General features: G+C 45.0%; 1 protein-coding gene, 1 long non-coding RNA gene and 2 other non-coding genes across 7 annotated transcripts in view; 1 reads left to right on the top strand and 3 right to left on the bottom strand.

Moving 5' to 3' along the window:
• Positions 1-90: 90 nt before the first annotated feature.
• LOC140498462 (uncharacterized) lies at positions 91-7,359 on the bottom strand. Its single transcript, XR_011965101.1, has 4 exons — positions 6,922-7,359; positions 5,749-5,787; positions 5,469-5,529; positions 91-2,921 (listed from the first exon to the last, which is right to left on the bottom strand). It is a non-coding gene; the product is annotated as an uncharacterized lncRNA (long non-coding RNA).
• LOC140521845 (small nucleolar RNA SNORD60) lies at positions 5,636-5,718 on the bottom strand. Its single transcript, XR_011973125.1, has one exon. It is a non-coding gene; the product is annotated as a small nucleolar RNA SNORD60 (small nucleolar RNA).
• LOC140521846 (small nucleolar RNA SNORD60) lies at positions 5,880-5,963 on the bottom strand. Its single transcript, XR_011973126.1, has one exon. It is a non-coding gene; the product is annotated as a small nucleolar RNA SNORD60 (small nucleolar RNA).
• Positions 7,360-7,455: 96 nt separating the features above from the next.
• The window catches only part of TRAF7 (TNF receptor associated factor 7), a 55,925-nt gene continuing 46,897 nt past the window's right edge, over positions 7,456-16,483 (top strand). For 2 of the 4 annotated variants that reach the window (XM_072599499.1, XM_072599495.1), the window contains exon 1: positions 7,575-7,706. Coding sequence is in view for 2 of the 4 variants with exons in the window: in XM_072599508.1 (XP_072455609.1) it covers positions 7,649-7,706 (58 nt within the window). In the remaining 2 variants the exon portion in view is untranslated. Of the gene's footprint in view, positions 7,707-16,483 lie in introns of all 4 variants that reach the window. The other 2 variants (XM_072599508.1, XM_072599500.1) reach the window with 2 other exon arrangements.

Below are 16,483 nucleotides of genomic sequence, written 5' to 3'. Positions count from 1 at the left end.
TCCTTGGGACTTAACTACGCGGAACAATTGGGGGGGGGGGGGGGGTAGAGGAGAGAGGGACAGGTATGATAGAAACACAACTGACAGAGATTCAAATATCAAGGTGAATTTATTAAAGATTCCAAAGAATATGGGTTTACATTTCTGGTCAGAAGCAGGCCCCACTTTTCTTCAAGAAGAGGGAGCGCTGAATACAGAAGCAAGAGAATCTTTATACTGTTAGTTTGGAACAGATCCTCCCAGAGGATGAATTGGTCCAGGTTACCATCTACCGGATATGCCTACTGTATGTTTTCCCCTAATTATGTGTAAGCATGTACCCCTCCCTCATCATTGGTCCCATGTTCAAATAATGAGATTCTAATTTTATGTGGAGTGTGTCTGCTTACACGCATGAGATTCATTAAGCATGGGCAATAGTAATTTAGTAATGCCCTAGCCTTGAATCCAACCAGTTTGGGCTAGTTTTGCTAACGTCTTGTGTTTGAGGTCTTCTGATCGGCTTACTTCAGTAGTTTCAGCAGACCTGTGGAAATTGTTACTTGTCTTTTCTCAAAATCCCTACTCTCTCTCGTCTTTAACAGGGATTATGTTTCCACACTTTTTGCTCAATTTTCTCTTCAGACCTTTTTACCATTAACTGGCATTCCTCATCTGAGTGAGAGCAGTGACCACTGGTCCTCAGCCATCACTTTAGCCTGACCTGGCCACTTGGACTTCCACAACGGGTCCCATAGGAGTGTTTTTAGTTAGTGCTGTTTCTAATACTCTGTACCAACCCTCTGACACAAGGGATAACGCCGAATCTACCACAATCCAAACCTCTGCTGCTACAATCAGGGAAGTGATAACTGGTGTTGTCATTCCCTTTCACTTTGCAAACCAGGACTCCAACCATCCTGTAACAGGACTGTCAATTCTGGAGTTTGGAGCTAGTTCTTCAGATAACGCAGTTAACCCCTGCAGAGCTCGAGTGAGCAGTATTGTTAGGAACAAATGTACAAGTTCTCCTTCCTAGCATTTTACATACCCCCTCCCTTTCTCTGCCAGCATCATGTCCAGTGCCATCCTATTGGTAGCATCTAATTGTCCTGCCAGTCCTTTTACTGATTCTAGTGTAGTTTATAAATCTCTGCTGCTTGCAAAAGGTAATTTATCCAATCCACATTCTTATTTATGGTTACCCACCAGAATAAAAATGACTCCAAACCTGAAGCTACCTGATTTCAGGGCTTGAACTCCTCAGGCACCACCAGGGAACCTCTATACTATCTATATAGATTCCAGCATAGAATGACCCATGAGGAACCATGATCTCCCTTTTCCTTCTGGAGTGACTAGTCCTTGATGATGGCTCCAATAATGTCAGTGTGAACAGTACGGCTAATTGTAACAGAGCACAAGTTCCACCTCATCCTTCAGGTAAAAGCAGTCTGGGGGCTTTTCCTCCACAGAACCACCAAGTCAGCTCAAGGAACAATCAGCTGAGAGAAACTGCCAGTGCTGTCCCCTTGAGTGATGTTCCAGATTTTGGCACAAGATACTGCCACGGACCACAGCATCCTCTGCCTCCCTGGAGAGGCAGGCTGAGAGTAAGGAAGCAATTGGGATTCCTTTGGTATTCCCCTTTCTTACTTCAGGGAAGAAGTGGGACCAAGCACTATAGTTTTCTCTCAGTGTGGTATTCTGGAAAAACTGAACTGTGCACTTAAATTCTCTTTCATTTCCATCCATACTCAAAGGGAAGGGGATACCTTGTGCTGTAGGTCTACCTGAAGCACAGGCATAAGTCACTTTTATTTAGGTTTTTGACCATGTATTTTATCCATTCCACCCAGGCATTCATATCTCCATACTCAGTTTCTATCTCTATGATCTGTCTTTGATCAGCATCTTAAACTGTCTTAATTATCACATCTGGAGTCTCATCTGGGCTCTCATTCACTCCGAGGGAGTGTGTAGTTGGATTTGATTCAGGGTTTCTTCTATTTTTTCAGCCTCAAAGCTAATATTTATTCTTCCCACAGGATCTAACCCACCTCCTTGAGACCAGTGCCCAAATCCATATATTCCTGCCACACTGTCATCCGGATTAATGAAAGTTAATATATTAGGCGTGCACTTGTCCTTTTGACAATATGGTCCCGGATCTGGTCCTTTGGCAAAATCTATTTTTTTAGTGAGTCCCTTAGCATCATAATCCTTGGCAGTACTAGATCGCCAGCCAGAAGTCATGAACCACACGTCACTCCAAGAGGGGCATGGGCTCCTCTTTTTGTCTCTGTCATGTTGATAATTTGCTTCTGGGCACATATACCGGTCATAGTTCCTGTTCTGTCTTTGGTAATATGGGTCTTGGGGGCAAACCACTACCTGACAAGTGTCAAACTGAGCTACTTGTTTTGTCAAATTCTTCTTGAGTATGATCTGATATACCGGATATCCGTCCCATTTACTACTCTGAATTCTCATTATAAAGCTTACAAACAGGAGAATAAGGAGGTAGGAAGCTGCCATCTTGAGGGCCATGGTAGGGCCCAATCACCAAGGATCCCCACCTTTCTACAGTGACATCTAGTCTTCCAAGGTTGGGACTGGGCCTTAACACATATGAGCCTAAACTTAGCAGGGTCCAAGTAAGGACCAAGCAATTCCCAGCAAGTCTTTTTGGTTCTGTACTCTCCTCCTCTGGTTGTCCTGGTTCAGGAACGGGGCCTTTTACCTCAGTACAACGTGTCCACCCCTTCTCAGCAATTCTAACAGCAGTCTCAGAGGTCAACAGGATCTGGAATGGTCAGTCCCAAATAGGATGCACTTTTCTCCTTTCCAGGCTTTTATCAACACCCAATCACCTGGCTTAAAAGGATGAATCATGAACTTGAGAGGTGGAGTCTGAGCAAGGAGTCCTTTCAATCAGAGCTCTGAAAGAGAAGTGGACACTGCCAGTACATATAGTCTCTCAGAAACCTGTTCTTTGGAATGATGGAATTTCCCCATCTTTCCAGGGTAAGGCATTCCACATAACATTTCAAAGGGTGATAGTCCAATGTCTCTTCTGGGAGCTATTCTGATCCTAAGGAGAGCTAATGGTAGACATTTGGTCCAAGGCGTCCTTGTTTCAATTCCTAATTTAGTAATTTGTTGTTTTAAAGTTTCATTCATCCTTTCCACCCTTGCTAAGGGCAGATGCCAGGGTGTATGAAATTCCCATTTTATTCCCAAACACTTTGTGACATCCTGCAACACCTTAGCTATAAGAGTCCCACTATCTGAGTCAATCCTCTCCACTAACCCAAATCGTGGAATAATCTGACTCCAGATGCTGTGGTCGAGCTCAGAGGGTATGCTTCCACCCATCTGATTAAGTGGTCTACTACCACCAATAGATACTTCCTACCAATGGCACTTCAGTGAAATTCACCTGTCTGCTCTGGGTCTTGGTGAAATCTCCCTTCCTTTGTTTCCTCAAGACCTTCTTATTCATCTTTTGGAGTATCACACACCTTTCAGGAATCTGTTTTGCTACAGTGTAGATTCCAACACACCCAAACTGTTTAAGAACCATGTCACACAGAGCCTGAGCACCCCCAATGACTTCCCTTATGAAGGATTCCCATTAGTTCGGGTGCTATCCCTTTACTCATCATTTTTCTCACCTGGGAGCACCCACCATCCCCTTCTCATCCTTAACCGCTTCCAGTTTTGACAATGCTTCCATCTCTTTTTGATTGAAGACAGGGATCACCTTGGGATGCTCTATCTGGGGTATTAGAGTTAGCATGGAGGTCTTCCTATCTTCTAACTCAGTTCACTTTGCTTCTTCATCTGCAAACCATGTCCCCCTTACTTCCAATGAGTTTCCCTTCGGATGCCTCTTAAGAAGGACTACAGCTATTTCTGACAGTAGCAATAAATTTACTAACACTTGTTTTACTAATTCCCCATGAGCCGACTCCTTAGCCTTACTGTTTACAAGGCCTGGTTCTTCCTGAATTTTTCCAAAGGTGTGTACTACCCCATAGGCATATATGTATAGTTCTTTCCCATTCAATTTCTTTAAGGCCAGATTTAGGGCAGTTAGCCCACATGTCTGTGCTGACTAGATCTTTGGTAGAGACCCAGACTGTTGTAATGACCAACCTTTCCCACTTACGATTATACAGCCATTCCTTTCTTCCCTCGACCATTCGTGAGGATCCATCTATGAACAATTGATCCTATTTCAAAGGGAGCCTCACTCAAATCCGGCCTGACTTTGGTCTGGAATCTATTACATTCAGACAACTATGTTCAGGTTCTCTTTGATCTGATTCTCCCCTATGGAAGAAAGTGGCAGGGTTGACACAGAACCCTGTACTCAAAATTAAATCATCCTTTTGCAATAACAATGATTTACATTTTAGGATCCTTGAATCAATCAGCCAGTGACTTGCTCATTGGTTTACACAAGTCCTCATTACCAATGTTCTCCCAAAGATTACCAACAAAAGCTCTACCAACAATGCAGTCGCAACTATTGCTTACATACATTCTGGTCATCCCCTTGAAACAGGGTCAAGCATTCCAGACAAAAAGGCAACTGGTGGCCTCTGTGCAGCCCATGACTGGGTTAAAACCCCCAGAGCAGTCCTTTTCTCTACAGTGACAAATAAGTGGGAAGGTTTGTTGAGTGGGCAGAGCTGATACTGGGGCATTAACTAAAGCATGCTTAATTTGCTGCAAGCTTCCCCTCTCCTCTAACCATTCTAGCTGCTCAGGTTCCTCTTCTAGTAGCTTTTTATTTTCCTTTGTTAGTTGTGCATATGAATCAATCCGTAATCTACAACATCCTGTCAAATCCAAAAAAACTTTCTCAATTCTCTTTCAGTCCTGGGGAAGGGTATTTCACTTCTCTTTCCACAAACTGTAACTTCTTAGGTGATACTCTCAACCCATTCTCTCCTAAAAAGCTTAAAAGATTCACTGAGGCTGTAAAACTCTCTCACCATTGGTCCCATGTTCAGATAATGAGGTTCTAATTTTATGTGGGGTGTGTCTGCTTATATGCATGAGGTTTATTAAGTATGGGCAATAGTAATTTAGTAATGCCCTAGCCTTAAATCCAACCAGTTTGAGCTAGTTTTGCTAACATCCTCAGTTTGAGGTCTTCTGACTGGTCCTTATTCTTATCTGACTTACTTCAGTAGTTTCAGGAGACCTGTGGAAACCTAATTGTTACTTTTCTCACAGGTATGAGGCATAAACACCAGGAAGCAGAAAGCTGCTTCAGCATGGAATTATGCCATGTTTTTCAATTTTGGATATGAAGGTCTGAAAATTTTATACGGTGAACGGTTACTCAACCGTTGTCAGCTACTGGTTAGACCCTCTTACCATCCACAACCAAACTGCTTTTTTACTGTGGGCAGACTGGATTTTATCTTCAAGGTGTTCCTCCCCCCTTTCCCAGCTCTAAACCTTTAACTTACCCACAACACAAACAGAAATTCATGCAGGAGAAATTGTTGTAGCTTGTTATCACCATTCAATCTAAAAAGAAAAAACCCACCATATATTCAGAAGGAACAATTCTTGAGACTGGTGACTTCCTGCCACCCATTTTTCAATTCATGTCCAATTAATGATAATTTTTATTGAGCCTCAGCCTTGCCATATAATCAAACTGCACATGCAGGTTTCATACGAGGTGTCAGAAATGGAAGTATCTCATCACTGGCTCAGATGATATTAAAAATGTACAAATCTCACCTGCTTGATGGTGCAGTCCATCTACAGCACAAGGTATGCCTAAAAAGAAGTTAAAACAATGCAGTTATTATCTACAATCCAACTAAATGAAACTCTGAATAAACTGAAGTTCCTGAGCAGAAGACAAACTGCAGCCTCAGATCTTAGGCATAATCAGGTATTGGCACTGGCAATACTCATACGAGGTGTCAGAAATGTGGATTTCATCAGTGGCTACAGAAGTTGTGGCAAATGGTCCAAGGTAATTAAAAGTCAGGTCTACTATATTTCAGCAGCTCATTTTGGAGAGCGAAAATGCTTTCACTAGCAACTGTGGAACTCCCAGGACCCTAGCTGAGATCAGGTTAGCTGATAAACTAGAAAAGTGTTCGAAGGATTATCCCTAAGCTTTTCAGAAGAATTCCTCCAGTGCTCTCCCACTAGGTGGCAGCAAATAAAGCTGCACATTCAGTGCTTTCTGAGTCAACCCACTGAACCCTGAAGTCGGACGGACTCCGGACTACTGTGCCAGGCTCCTCACCCTTTCCCCCTACTAGGCACTCATTACCTGGATTACTCACTACCTGGGCACCAGGTGCACCTGATCATGGCAGTCAATCTGTACTTATAGTAAAGCAAAGGATACAACCAATGGTCAAAGACAAGTGTGCAGAGTATCCAGTTCTCCTATGCTAGAGCAACGAGGGGTGGGGGCTGGGTTTACTTGGGGGCCGTGACCGTGAACTCCTGGCTTACGAGCTTATTCGTGCCCCCAGCCTAAAGAGGTGTGACACAAAGGGGCCAGATAGCAAGGATGAGACAACTTGCCCCAGGCTCCCCAGTCAGTCATAGCCAAACTTAATCTCCAAGGTACAGGACCAGGTCTCCCGGGGAGAAGACAAATAAAAAAAACCCCACCTTTGGTGGGGGTGGGGCAAGCTTCAGGGCTTTCCCTCAGATTTCTCACGCGGCCTGAAAATCAAGGACAGCTCTACCTAACTTTGACCTTGGGGAGATCCTCCAGACCTCAGTTTCCCCATCTGTAGAAGGAGCGCGGCGGCCTAGGTCATCTCTTTAAGACTCACTCGCGCTCCTCCAGCAGTGGGGCCCACCCACGTGGTTCCACTAATTCAGTGTGCGCTAACGAAGGCCGGGTCGGGGCCGGAGGCCCGGAGGCCCGGACGCCCAGCTCACCTCGATCGTCCGGCGGCGCCGCAGGAAAGCTTCACCCGCCGGGAGGATGGGCCACTTCGGCCGTGACTCCCCGGTGCTGCAGCAGGGTGAGAGAGGCAGAGGGAGGCCGGCAGGCAGGGCAGGCCCCTCCTGGAACTCCGAGTGAGCGCTGCCCGACCAAGCGGGGAGTGACAAAAGGACCTCGCCCCGCGAAAGGGCGCAAGCCAGAGAAAGAACGTGAAGCCCGCCTCTTCTGGTTTATATAGGGGAGCTAGCTGCCTGGCTCCGCGATTGGACTACCGCCGCCGGAAGTGCCCGCCCACTGATGCCCCTTGGCCCTCGGCCCCGTAGTTTCCGCCGCTCGCAGTCACACGGCCAGTCCTTTCGACTCTAGTTCGCCAATCTGACGATAGCTAGCGTGCCTTCTCAGCGGGGCCACTTCCAGCCACGAGAACCGAAATTTCGCCCTACCATTGGGTCCGATCGGGATGGCCGGTGAACCAAAGCCAATAAAAATCCAAATTGTAACATAGAGTGATTTTGCCGTCTCCAATCAGGACTGGCTGCGCGCGTGCCGCCGGGAATTGTAGTTTTATTCAAGGAAGCTTCTCTGGTGGCTGCCGAGATCGATGAGGTGGAAGGACTACAAGTTCCAGAGAGCGCGGTTTCCGCGCGGTTCCGGCTTCGCGCACCCCGCCCCCTTCCCGGCAAGAGGAGGAGGAGGAGGAGGAGGGCTAAGGGGGTCACTATGTGCCCGGAGGAAGGGGCTTATACCACCGCCTCCGCTTTCGGGCAGCAGCTGACCGGTGAGTCCCCGCGGGGCAGCTCACGTAGGGCGGGAGAGCTTTGCCATTTAATGGGCTGCTTGATCCCCGAGGATCGGATGGCCGCCCTTAATTGTCACAGACTCTAAGAAAGGGATTTGGGGGTGGTCGGGGCCCCCTGGGGACGGGGAGGGGGCGTCTGGCAGCCTCTGACTGGATGTTTGGGGCCTGATCGTCTCAGCCTGGGGGGAGGTGGGCGCTGTCATGTTCATCGAGACTGGGGATGGGGGTGGGCACGATCTCTGCTGGGCCATCACTTGTGGAAAAGGGGGAACTAGGCTGTATGGGCTGGACTGGAGTCTGGAGGGTCAGCGCTGCCCCTGGGGTATCAGGGTCATCACAGACTTGGGGAAGGCCCAAGGCTGGCAGGACTCTCGAAAGCGGAGGGGTGGGTTAGGGTTGTCTCAGACTGGGTGATTGGGGTCAGTCAGTGGGGTCAAGACCGTTCCAGGCTGGGGATGGGATGCTGGCGCAGTCACGGACTGGAGGGGAGAGGTTCAGTGGCATTTTAGGCTGGGGTGGCAGAGGGTCGGGGACGCTACCAGATAAAGAAAGGGGGGGGGGGGGGTCAGTGTCTTCACCTGATGGGAGGGATGGGGCAGGACTGGAGAGAGAAGGATAAATGTTATTGGCTGGGTGGATAAGATCCATTTCTGAGCTGGGGAGAAAGATGAAGCCAGGTCACCAAAGATTTGCCTGGGAGGGGTGGTGGTTAAAGCTACTATAATGTTAGAAGAGGGTAGGTAGACAGGTAAAGATCCTTACAGGTTGAAGGCTGAGCTGCCAGGGCAGTGACAAGATGGAAGTTAGGAGAGTCACTCCCCTACCTGGGAATAGGGAGAAGAAATTTTTTCTATCTCATCTTAAGGTAATATGGTATTTGTGAGGAGTTTTGTGATCTGGGCTGTCTCTGGATGAAGAATCAGAGCCCTTAAGCTATGGCCTATAGCCCAGCTGTTAAACTGACTGTGGTCCAAGCTATTACCAAAGTATGTGTGAATTGGTGGCTATGGGGAGCATGCCTGCACATGGCATGTGGGGAGAATAAAGTGACAGGCTGGGGCTCCCTAGGGACCTGACCTTGATACTTTTTCAAATATGTAGTTGATTTCAGTCTTCTGACTTTCAGACTTGAATGCTGCCTCCTGTGTAATGCTCATTTGGGGGTTGAGGAATATTCCTCCACTTCTGAGGTTACACTTATAACTCTCTATACCCTTACTTCACTATAGTGCAATAATTGTGCTGGGAATTAATGGTCTCTCCATTGGTATGCTGAAGCTTCTGTGAAATTTTTCTCCCTCTCCCATTTGTATAGACCCCATAGGCTTTGATGATCCTTCCCTGCAGGCTTTTTAGCAGATATTTCTAAGCTCCCAGGCCTACATTCCTTCCCAGAGTTTTTTCTTCCTTTTTCTGGCTGTGGCACCCATCCTTCTGACTTCTCTCTTCCTGTCCTCCTCCATAGGGAATCTCTGTTGCCTGCGATTTTTCCTTTCTAGCTTGAATAGAAGATGACTCTTCAATAAACATCTTGACTTCTCAAATGTTCTGTAATTCAGTCCTGACATCCATTTGGCTCCTTTCTGGTCCTGAACATCTGTCCAATAAAATATTCTTTTCCATCAAGGAGAAAGCTTCTACTTCCTACTATTCCCTTTCAATACCATTCTGCCCAAAAGGACTGGCTCTTAAACATTGCCTCCAAAACTCCAGTAGACCGTCATTCTAACTACTTAGGGTTTGTTTGTTTGGTGGTGACTGAAAATAGCATCAAATAGGAAGTATGCAAGTGTAACTGTTCTAGAAAAGACAGCTCATCCTCCAATGTATAGAAGGCTGGAAAAGTACGGAAAAGTGCCTGGAAACTTGAAGGAAGTCCTTAGTGTTACAGTTATTCAGGATAACTCTCTATTATTTTTGTTATGTTTTAAAAGAAATTTTGCCAGACAGTGCTGAGGATAGTCACATTTGTGCTAAATGTCTGTTGAAGGTAGGACTTCACTTAAAAGGAGCTCCCACAGGAGTTGTTCTTAGGTTAGTGCTTTTTCTGTAGTCAAAAATGAATTTATCTCCTCCCTCCCACAGATTCCCTCACTATCTTTATTTCAGAACCAGATGTTTTATAGAGTCAGTTAAATCATTTCCATCTCAAGTATGCAGAGGGTTTGGCACCCGAGGCTGTGACCACCAGTCACCTGTTGTAATATCTTAGCATGTGAGTTGTTTTTGGACAAGGGCCATGTTTTTTCCATTTTTTTTATCCCTGGTGCTTAGCACATTGCTTGGAATGAAATAAGCGCTTAATAAATGCTTGTCAACTGACATCTTCTCTTTCTATTCCCACTGTGACTCAGAGTTACAAAAACTGATGACAGAGCAGGTCTATGAGCTTCTGCCCGTTGGGTCTTCCCCTGCCTTAGAGCTCGCATGTCCTCTTTGACACTTTCCCAATATCCACTTCCCTTAATGCTTAATTGCTTAACCCTTTGCCCCCTTGCTTTTGTAAGAATAATAATTCATATTGGTATAAGACTTTAAGATCTACCAAGTGCTTTCCTCCCAATGGCGTAGTGAGGTAGGTAGCACATATATTAAGTGTTATCTCTATATTTTCCCCAAGTATTATTGCCCCAATTTTTTCAGATGAAGAAACTAAGACTCAGAGATATAAAATGACCTGCCCAGATCATCCAGTTATGGTGTGATAGCTGTGATTCTGACCCAGGTTTTTCCTGTTTATAAGTCTAGCATTCTTTCTTCTGCCCCATGATGCCTCTAATTCCTATATAACTCAGCTAGAATCCTCCCCAATTTCATCCTTCTCTGCTAGTCTTTTCCGTCAGATCTTTGGAACCTCATTTTTTTTGTAAACATAGTCTATTTCATCCTTTCCCAGTCACCTGGAATTAAAGAAAACCTGGTTTTCCCCTGAGGTCACATCAGTTACCTCTCAAGTACTGGTCACCCTCAGTCTCTCTCATCGTGGTCTCAGACCCCTTGGGCCAGGAGGACGAGTTGTCATAGTTCTTATTTCAATAGACCTTTTTTTGTCACAGTCACTCAAGAATTTCTTTTTAATTTCCAGCCATCTGAGGACCTGGATTTAAGTGCTTACTGTTATTATTTACCACCTATGTGACTTTTACTTCCTTTCTAGGCTTCAGAAGCTGTCCTGTCAGATGGCCTCACACACAAGTCCTTGCTATTTCTCCTCCTCTCTGTCAGTGTTATCTATCTATGAGAGACTTTCCCACCTCCTCTTATGATCTCAGTACTCAATTTAGTCCTTCTCTTTAGTGTATATTTGCTGGCATCCCTCATGACAACTCTCAAATCCAATAGGACTTTAAGGAAGTCAGGGAAGGCAATAGGTGGAGATGAGGAGGGAGAGCATTCCAGGCATGGAGCCAGCCAGGGAAAAGGCCTCCAGGGGAGAGATGGAACATCTTGTTCATGGAATAACTAGGAGGCCAGTGTCACTGGGTCAGAGTATGTGGCAAGGAACAAGGTGTATGAAGATTGAAAAGGAGGCAGGGGACTAGGTTATGAAAGACTTTGGATGCAAATAGAGGACTTTGTATTTGATCCTGAAGGTATTAGGGAGCCACTGGAGTTTATTGAGTAGGAGGGTGTTGAGTAGAGGAACGATGATCTCCTATGACTGTAGACCCCTGCTAGATCTAAATCAATGAATCTGTGTTGTTATAATGTACTTAAAGTGCTTTGCAAACTTTAAAGTCCTGTGTCATTATAATTAGTAGTAGTAGTAATATTTCAGTATTTAAAACCCTTCTCAGACTGGCTCCCACGTACTTTACCAGTCTTATTTTTCTCTGATTGTGTAACAGGTAAACTATACTACTGTGACATTAAAAAGTTCAAGAGACAGTTTCTGGGTAATTAACTTTTATTAATAATGCTATCATTTTATTAATAAAAGGGTGCCAACCAGACTGAACTGGCCTCTGATCTGTGGATGGCCAGAGCCAAACAGAGCAGGCTAGAGACCCGAGAGTCAGGAATCAAACAAGAGTTTAATTTCAAAGTGAAGGAAACGGCTTGCATGCAGAGGCAGATAAGATACTTGTGCTGGGGCCCCACCCCTATGGACTGGGCCTCCTTTAGTGTGGCTGAACCTTGATTTATATCCTTGTGACGAAAGAAGTCAAACAGTGTAGTGTAGCAACACTAATGAGGCACAACAGCAACAGCGAGGCAAGATTGTCTAGTGACAAAAAGTCTCTTTATAGCAGGGCTTCCGCTGATGAGGATTGAGTGTGACAAGGGCTTATTTGGAAGTAGGGGAAACAGGCAGGGAGTGAGCCGCTCACTGACCTATAGGGGCGTCACAGCCCAGAACAATAATGGATACTTACCTTGACAGTGGCAGCAGCTCATATTTATGTGACGGTTTAAGGTGCTTTACTCACCTTACTTACTGTGGAGTAGGTATATCATCAAGGCAATGCTCAATTATGCTCAACCCTCTCTGTTTAAGAATAACAACCGTATGTAGCGCTTATTTAATGCTCACAAAAAGTCTGGGTGGTAGGCACTGTTGTTATCCCCACTTTAGGTCAATGGAGGTCAGGTGACTTGCCCAGGGTCACGCACACTGCTAGCAAATGTCTGAGGCTGGATTTGAACTCAAGTCTTCCTGACTGTAGGCCTAGCACTTTATCCACTGTGCTACCTAGGTATCCCTGTGGCATATATTTCCCAAAAGATTATCATTCAGGCTGGTGAAAAATTAAAACAAGTTTTGGCCTTTGAAGTGGTAAGCTTTACTTATCTGGAGAATTTGTTGTTTGATCACCTCCCCAACGAGGACAAATGGATGAAATGCTTACTTCAATAAACTGAGTATATTCCAGGGTCAGGGTGTATCATAAATGCAGAGATTGTTTAGAGAGATGAGAAATCCCTGTAGGCTGGAGGAGGAAGGACTTAGTGGACTTGGAAATGATAGAGAAAAGAATGTCCTTTTGCCCATTCATAAGCAAAGGTAGAAGGAAAAGGAAAAGGAACATGGCACATGTGGAGGAGAGTAAAATTAATCTGGCTAGAATTTAAGTTACATAGTATAGAAATGGGACAGAGGGGGAATAAAGTTGAAAAATCAGTAGGGAATGGCCAGATTGGGGTGGACCTTGAATGCCAGGCTATGCTGTTTGGGTTTGATCTGGAGGCTTTTGGCAGGATGAAAGTTGGGCAGCCTGAAGGGAGGAGGCTAGACCTAGTCAATAACATTTATTAAGGGCTTACTGTGGCCCTCTGTACCAAGCCTTGAGTTAAGCCCTGGAGATACAAATACAAGCAAAAAGAAAAATCATCCCTGACCTCAAGGAGTTTATATTCTAATGGAGGAGGGAGGAGACATGAAAGGGAAGGGACTTTAGTGAGGTGATGAAGTGCAAAGGGGCTGAAGCTACCCTGGGAGAGGATAGAAGGAGGCCTGACCTGAGACCTTTTCCAAAATGGAGGTTCTGGGAGCAGGGGGGCCATGCAAGAGAGGAGACCAGTTGCAATAAGACCTGGTCCAGGTTTGGGGGTAATGGAAATAGAGAAGGAACAAATCTGAAGTTGTGTGGAAGGAATAATCTGTGGGATTTGCTATAGGAAAGGGAGAGAGGGAGCAGTTGGAGGACTTAAAGAAGGGTGGTGCCATTGCAAGAATTTATCATTGAGTTGAGGGGATACCCCTAAGGCACCTGCCTCCTTCAGGCCAGTCCACAGTCTACTGGGCCTCATGCTATTCCAATAGAGGTGACTCATTGGAGACTGGCTGAGTGAATGAAAGACAGAGATTCCTGTTGCCGTTCAGCTGAATTGCCTTCGGGGTATTTGGGCAGTGGGCCAGAGAAGTGCCCAGACACACATTGCATGTTCCAGGGAAGAATGTTGTTGGGGTAAGAGGAATCTAGTGGCACATCTGGGAGAAAGTCTATGTTTACGTTGCTATGGGAAATCATGTTTCTATAGTATTTGGAGCCTTTGCTCGTAGGCCCCATTGACATGCAGCTGCCTCTGGGGTGTGGGGTGGCAGCCAGCATATAGCCTCATAGAGGGCGAGGAACATCTTGTCTAGGATGCTGGGTCAGACTGTTCATTCCAATGGAAAGGACCCTGTGGGATCATCGTCAGGTCCCACATGCAACTCGTAGGGCTTCTGGAAGAAATCCAACAAACACAGCCTCCCACCTGGAGCTCTGTTTAACTGTCTCTGAAGTCAGACCAGAGTCCACCCAGCTGGGAGCTGATGTTTTCACCAGTTCAGCTCTCCACCCTTCAGGATTATTGCTGCCGAACGTGCAGCTTAACTATGGTTCCAGATCTCAGCATGTGCTGTTCTCTGGAAAATGTCAGACCACTAGGCCCCGCCTGCATGCAAGCTGGACCCATAGAGACTTGGGGCCAAGAAGCACATGCAAAAGCCCCTTCTTTTTCTCATACTCTGGTGGCTCTGTTATGAATACCCAGCCCCAAGAAGAATGTTGAGAGGCTTCCCTTCAAGAGTCACTTGACCCCTGAGGCCTAAGTCTGAAAATACAAATTCCAGCCAAGGTGAACCAGGAACTAATGGTCTCCCCTGGGAGCTGGCAAAATATCTCAGGCCTTGGGTGATTCTAATGATCAGGACTAAAAGAGATCTCAAAGCACACCCAGATCCCCAGGTTCCAATAAGGATAGTCAGTGAGTCAACAAGCATTTATCAAGTGCTTACAATGTACCAGTCCCCATACTAAGCACTGGAGATCCAAAAAGAGGCAAAAGACAGTCTGCTCACATTCTAATGATAGGAACTGTATCTGTGACTTCAGTGGTATAGGAAACTGTCAGATGAGAAAAGTTCCTCCAGTAGTGGAGGTCAGCACCTTCTCTGTAGTCTCTGAGCCTAGAGGACTGAAAGAATAAGTGATTTGCCCAGGGTTACATAGCCAGAATGTATGTGTGTGACCTAAAGCTAGATTTTCCTGACTCCTAGTCCAGCTCTCTATCTCTTACACTATGTTGCCTTGTAATATATGCAGATAAGTGCAAAAGAAATAGTGTACTGGTGCTGGGAAAACTGGATAACAGTGTGGCAGAAATTAGGCATAGACCCATACCTGACACCGTACACAAGAATAAAGTCCAAATGGGTACATGAGTTAGGTATAAAGATTGATACCATGAATAAACTGGAGAAGCAAGGAATAGTGTATTTATCAGATCTATGGAGAAGGGAAGAATTCTTTACTAAAGGAGAGATAGAAAGCATTATGAAATGCAAAATGGATAACTTTGATTACATTAAACTGAGAAGTTTTTGCACAACCAAACCCAATGCAACCAAAATCCGGAGGGATGTAGTAAATTGGGAAAGAATTTTTACAGCTAAGCTCGGGGATAAAGGCCTCATTTCTAGAATATATAGAGAACTGACTCATATGTATAATCATACAAGTCATTCCCCAATTGATAAATGGTCAAAGGATATGAACAGGCAATTTTCAGAGGAAGAAATTAAAGATATCTATAATCATATGAAAAAATGCTCTAAATCACTATTGATTAGAGAGATGCAAATCAAAACAACTCTGAGGTACCACATCACACCTATAAGATTGGCAAACATGACAGAACAAGAAAATGATAAATGCTGGAGAGGATGTGGGAGAGTTGGAACACTAATTCATTGTTGGTGGAGCTGCGAGCGCATCCAACCATTCTGGAGAGCAATTTGGAACTATGCCCAAAGGGCTACAAAAATGTGCCTACCCTTTGACCCAGCAATATCGCTACTAGGACTATATCCCCAAGAGATCATAAAAATGGGAAAGGGTCCCACATGTACAAAAATATTTATAGCAGTACTCTATGTAGTTGCCAAAAACTGGAAGTCAAGGGGATGTCCATCAATTAGGGAATGGCTGAATAAATTATGGTATATGAATGTAATGGAGTACTATTGTGCCATAAGAAATGATGAACAAGAAGACTTCAGAGAGGCCTGGAAGGACTTATATGACCTGATGCTGAGTGAAAGGAGCAGAACCAGGAGAACTTTGTGCACAGCAATGACCACAGTGTGCAAGAGTTTTTTCTGGTAGACTTGGAATTTTGTAATAACGCAAAAACTTCTTATAAAAAAAAAAAATCCCAAAGGTGGTTCTCAAGGCAAAATGCCTTCCACACTCAGAGAAAGAAATATGGAAGTCATTCACAAAATGTAGCAGATCATGTTTGTGTATATGTATGTGTTTGTGAATCATGTTTTGATTTGTTATATGATTTCTTTCATTTATTTTAGTCTGACTACATAGCATGACTATAATGAAAATATACTCAATAGGAAAGTATATGTAGAACCGATACAGAACTGTATGCAGTCGTGGGGAGGGAGGGGGGTAGTGGGGGGTAGGTGTGGGGGGGATAAAATCTCAATTGTATGGCAGTGATTGTTAAACATTAAAAAAAAAAAAAAGAAATAGTGTACTGGTACTGGACTGGTACAAGGAGACCTGGGGTTCTAATCCTCATTCTGCCACTAACATGTGCAAATCCTTGGACCTCTCTGACCTTCAGTTTCCTGACCTGTAACATGCTTGGTCTCCAAGCACCACCACTGCCCTGCCCCCCTTCTAAGTCTAACATTCCATGAGTTAGAGAAGAATTTGATTGGTGGGTTAGAATGGTCATGAAAGTGTTCATGGAAGATGTGAGCCTTGAAAAATGGGTTGAATATGGAAGGATAGAGGGGTGGGGGCTGATAG

The sequence above is a fragment of the Notamacropus eugenii genome, chromosome 1, assembly GCF_028372415.1.
Source record: "Notamacropus eugenii isolate mMacEug1 chromosome 1, mMacEug1.pri_v2, whole genome shotgun sequence".
NCBI lineage: Eukaryota > Metazoa > Chordata > Mammalia > Diprotodontia > Macropodidae > Notamacropus > Notamacropus eugenii.
Note: the sequence above shows the minus strand (reverse complement) of the source record. Positions and strands in the feature narration are given on the sequence as shown.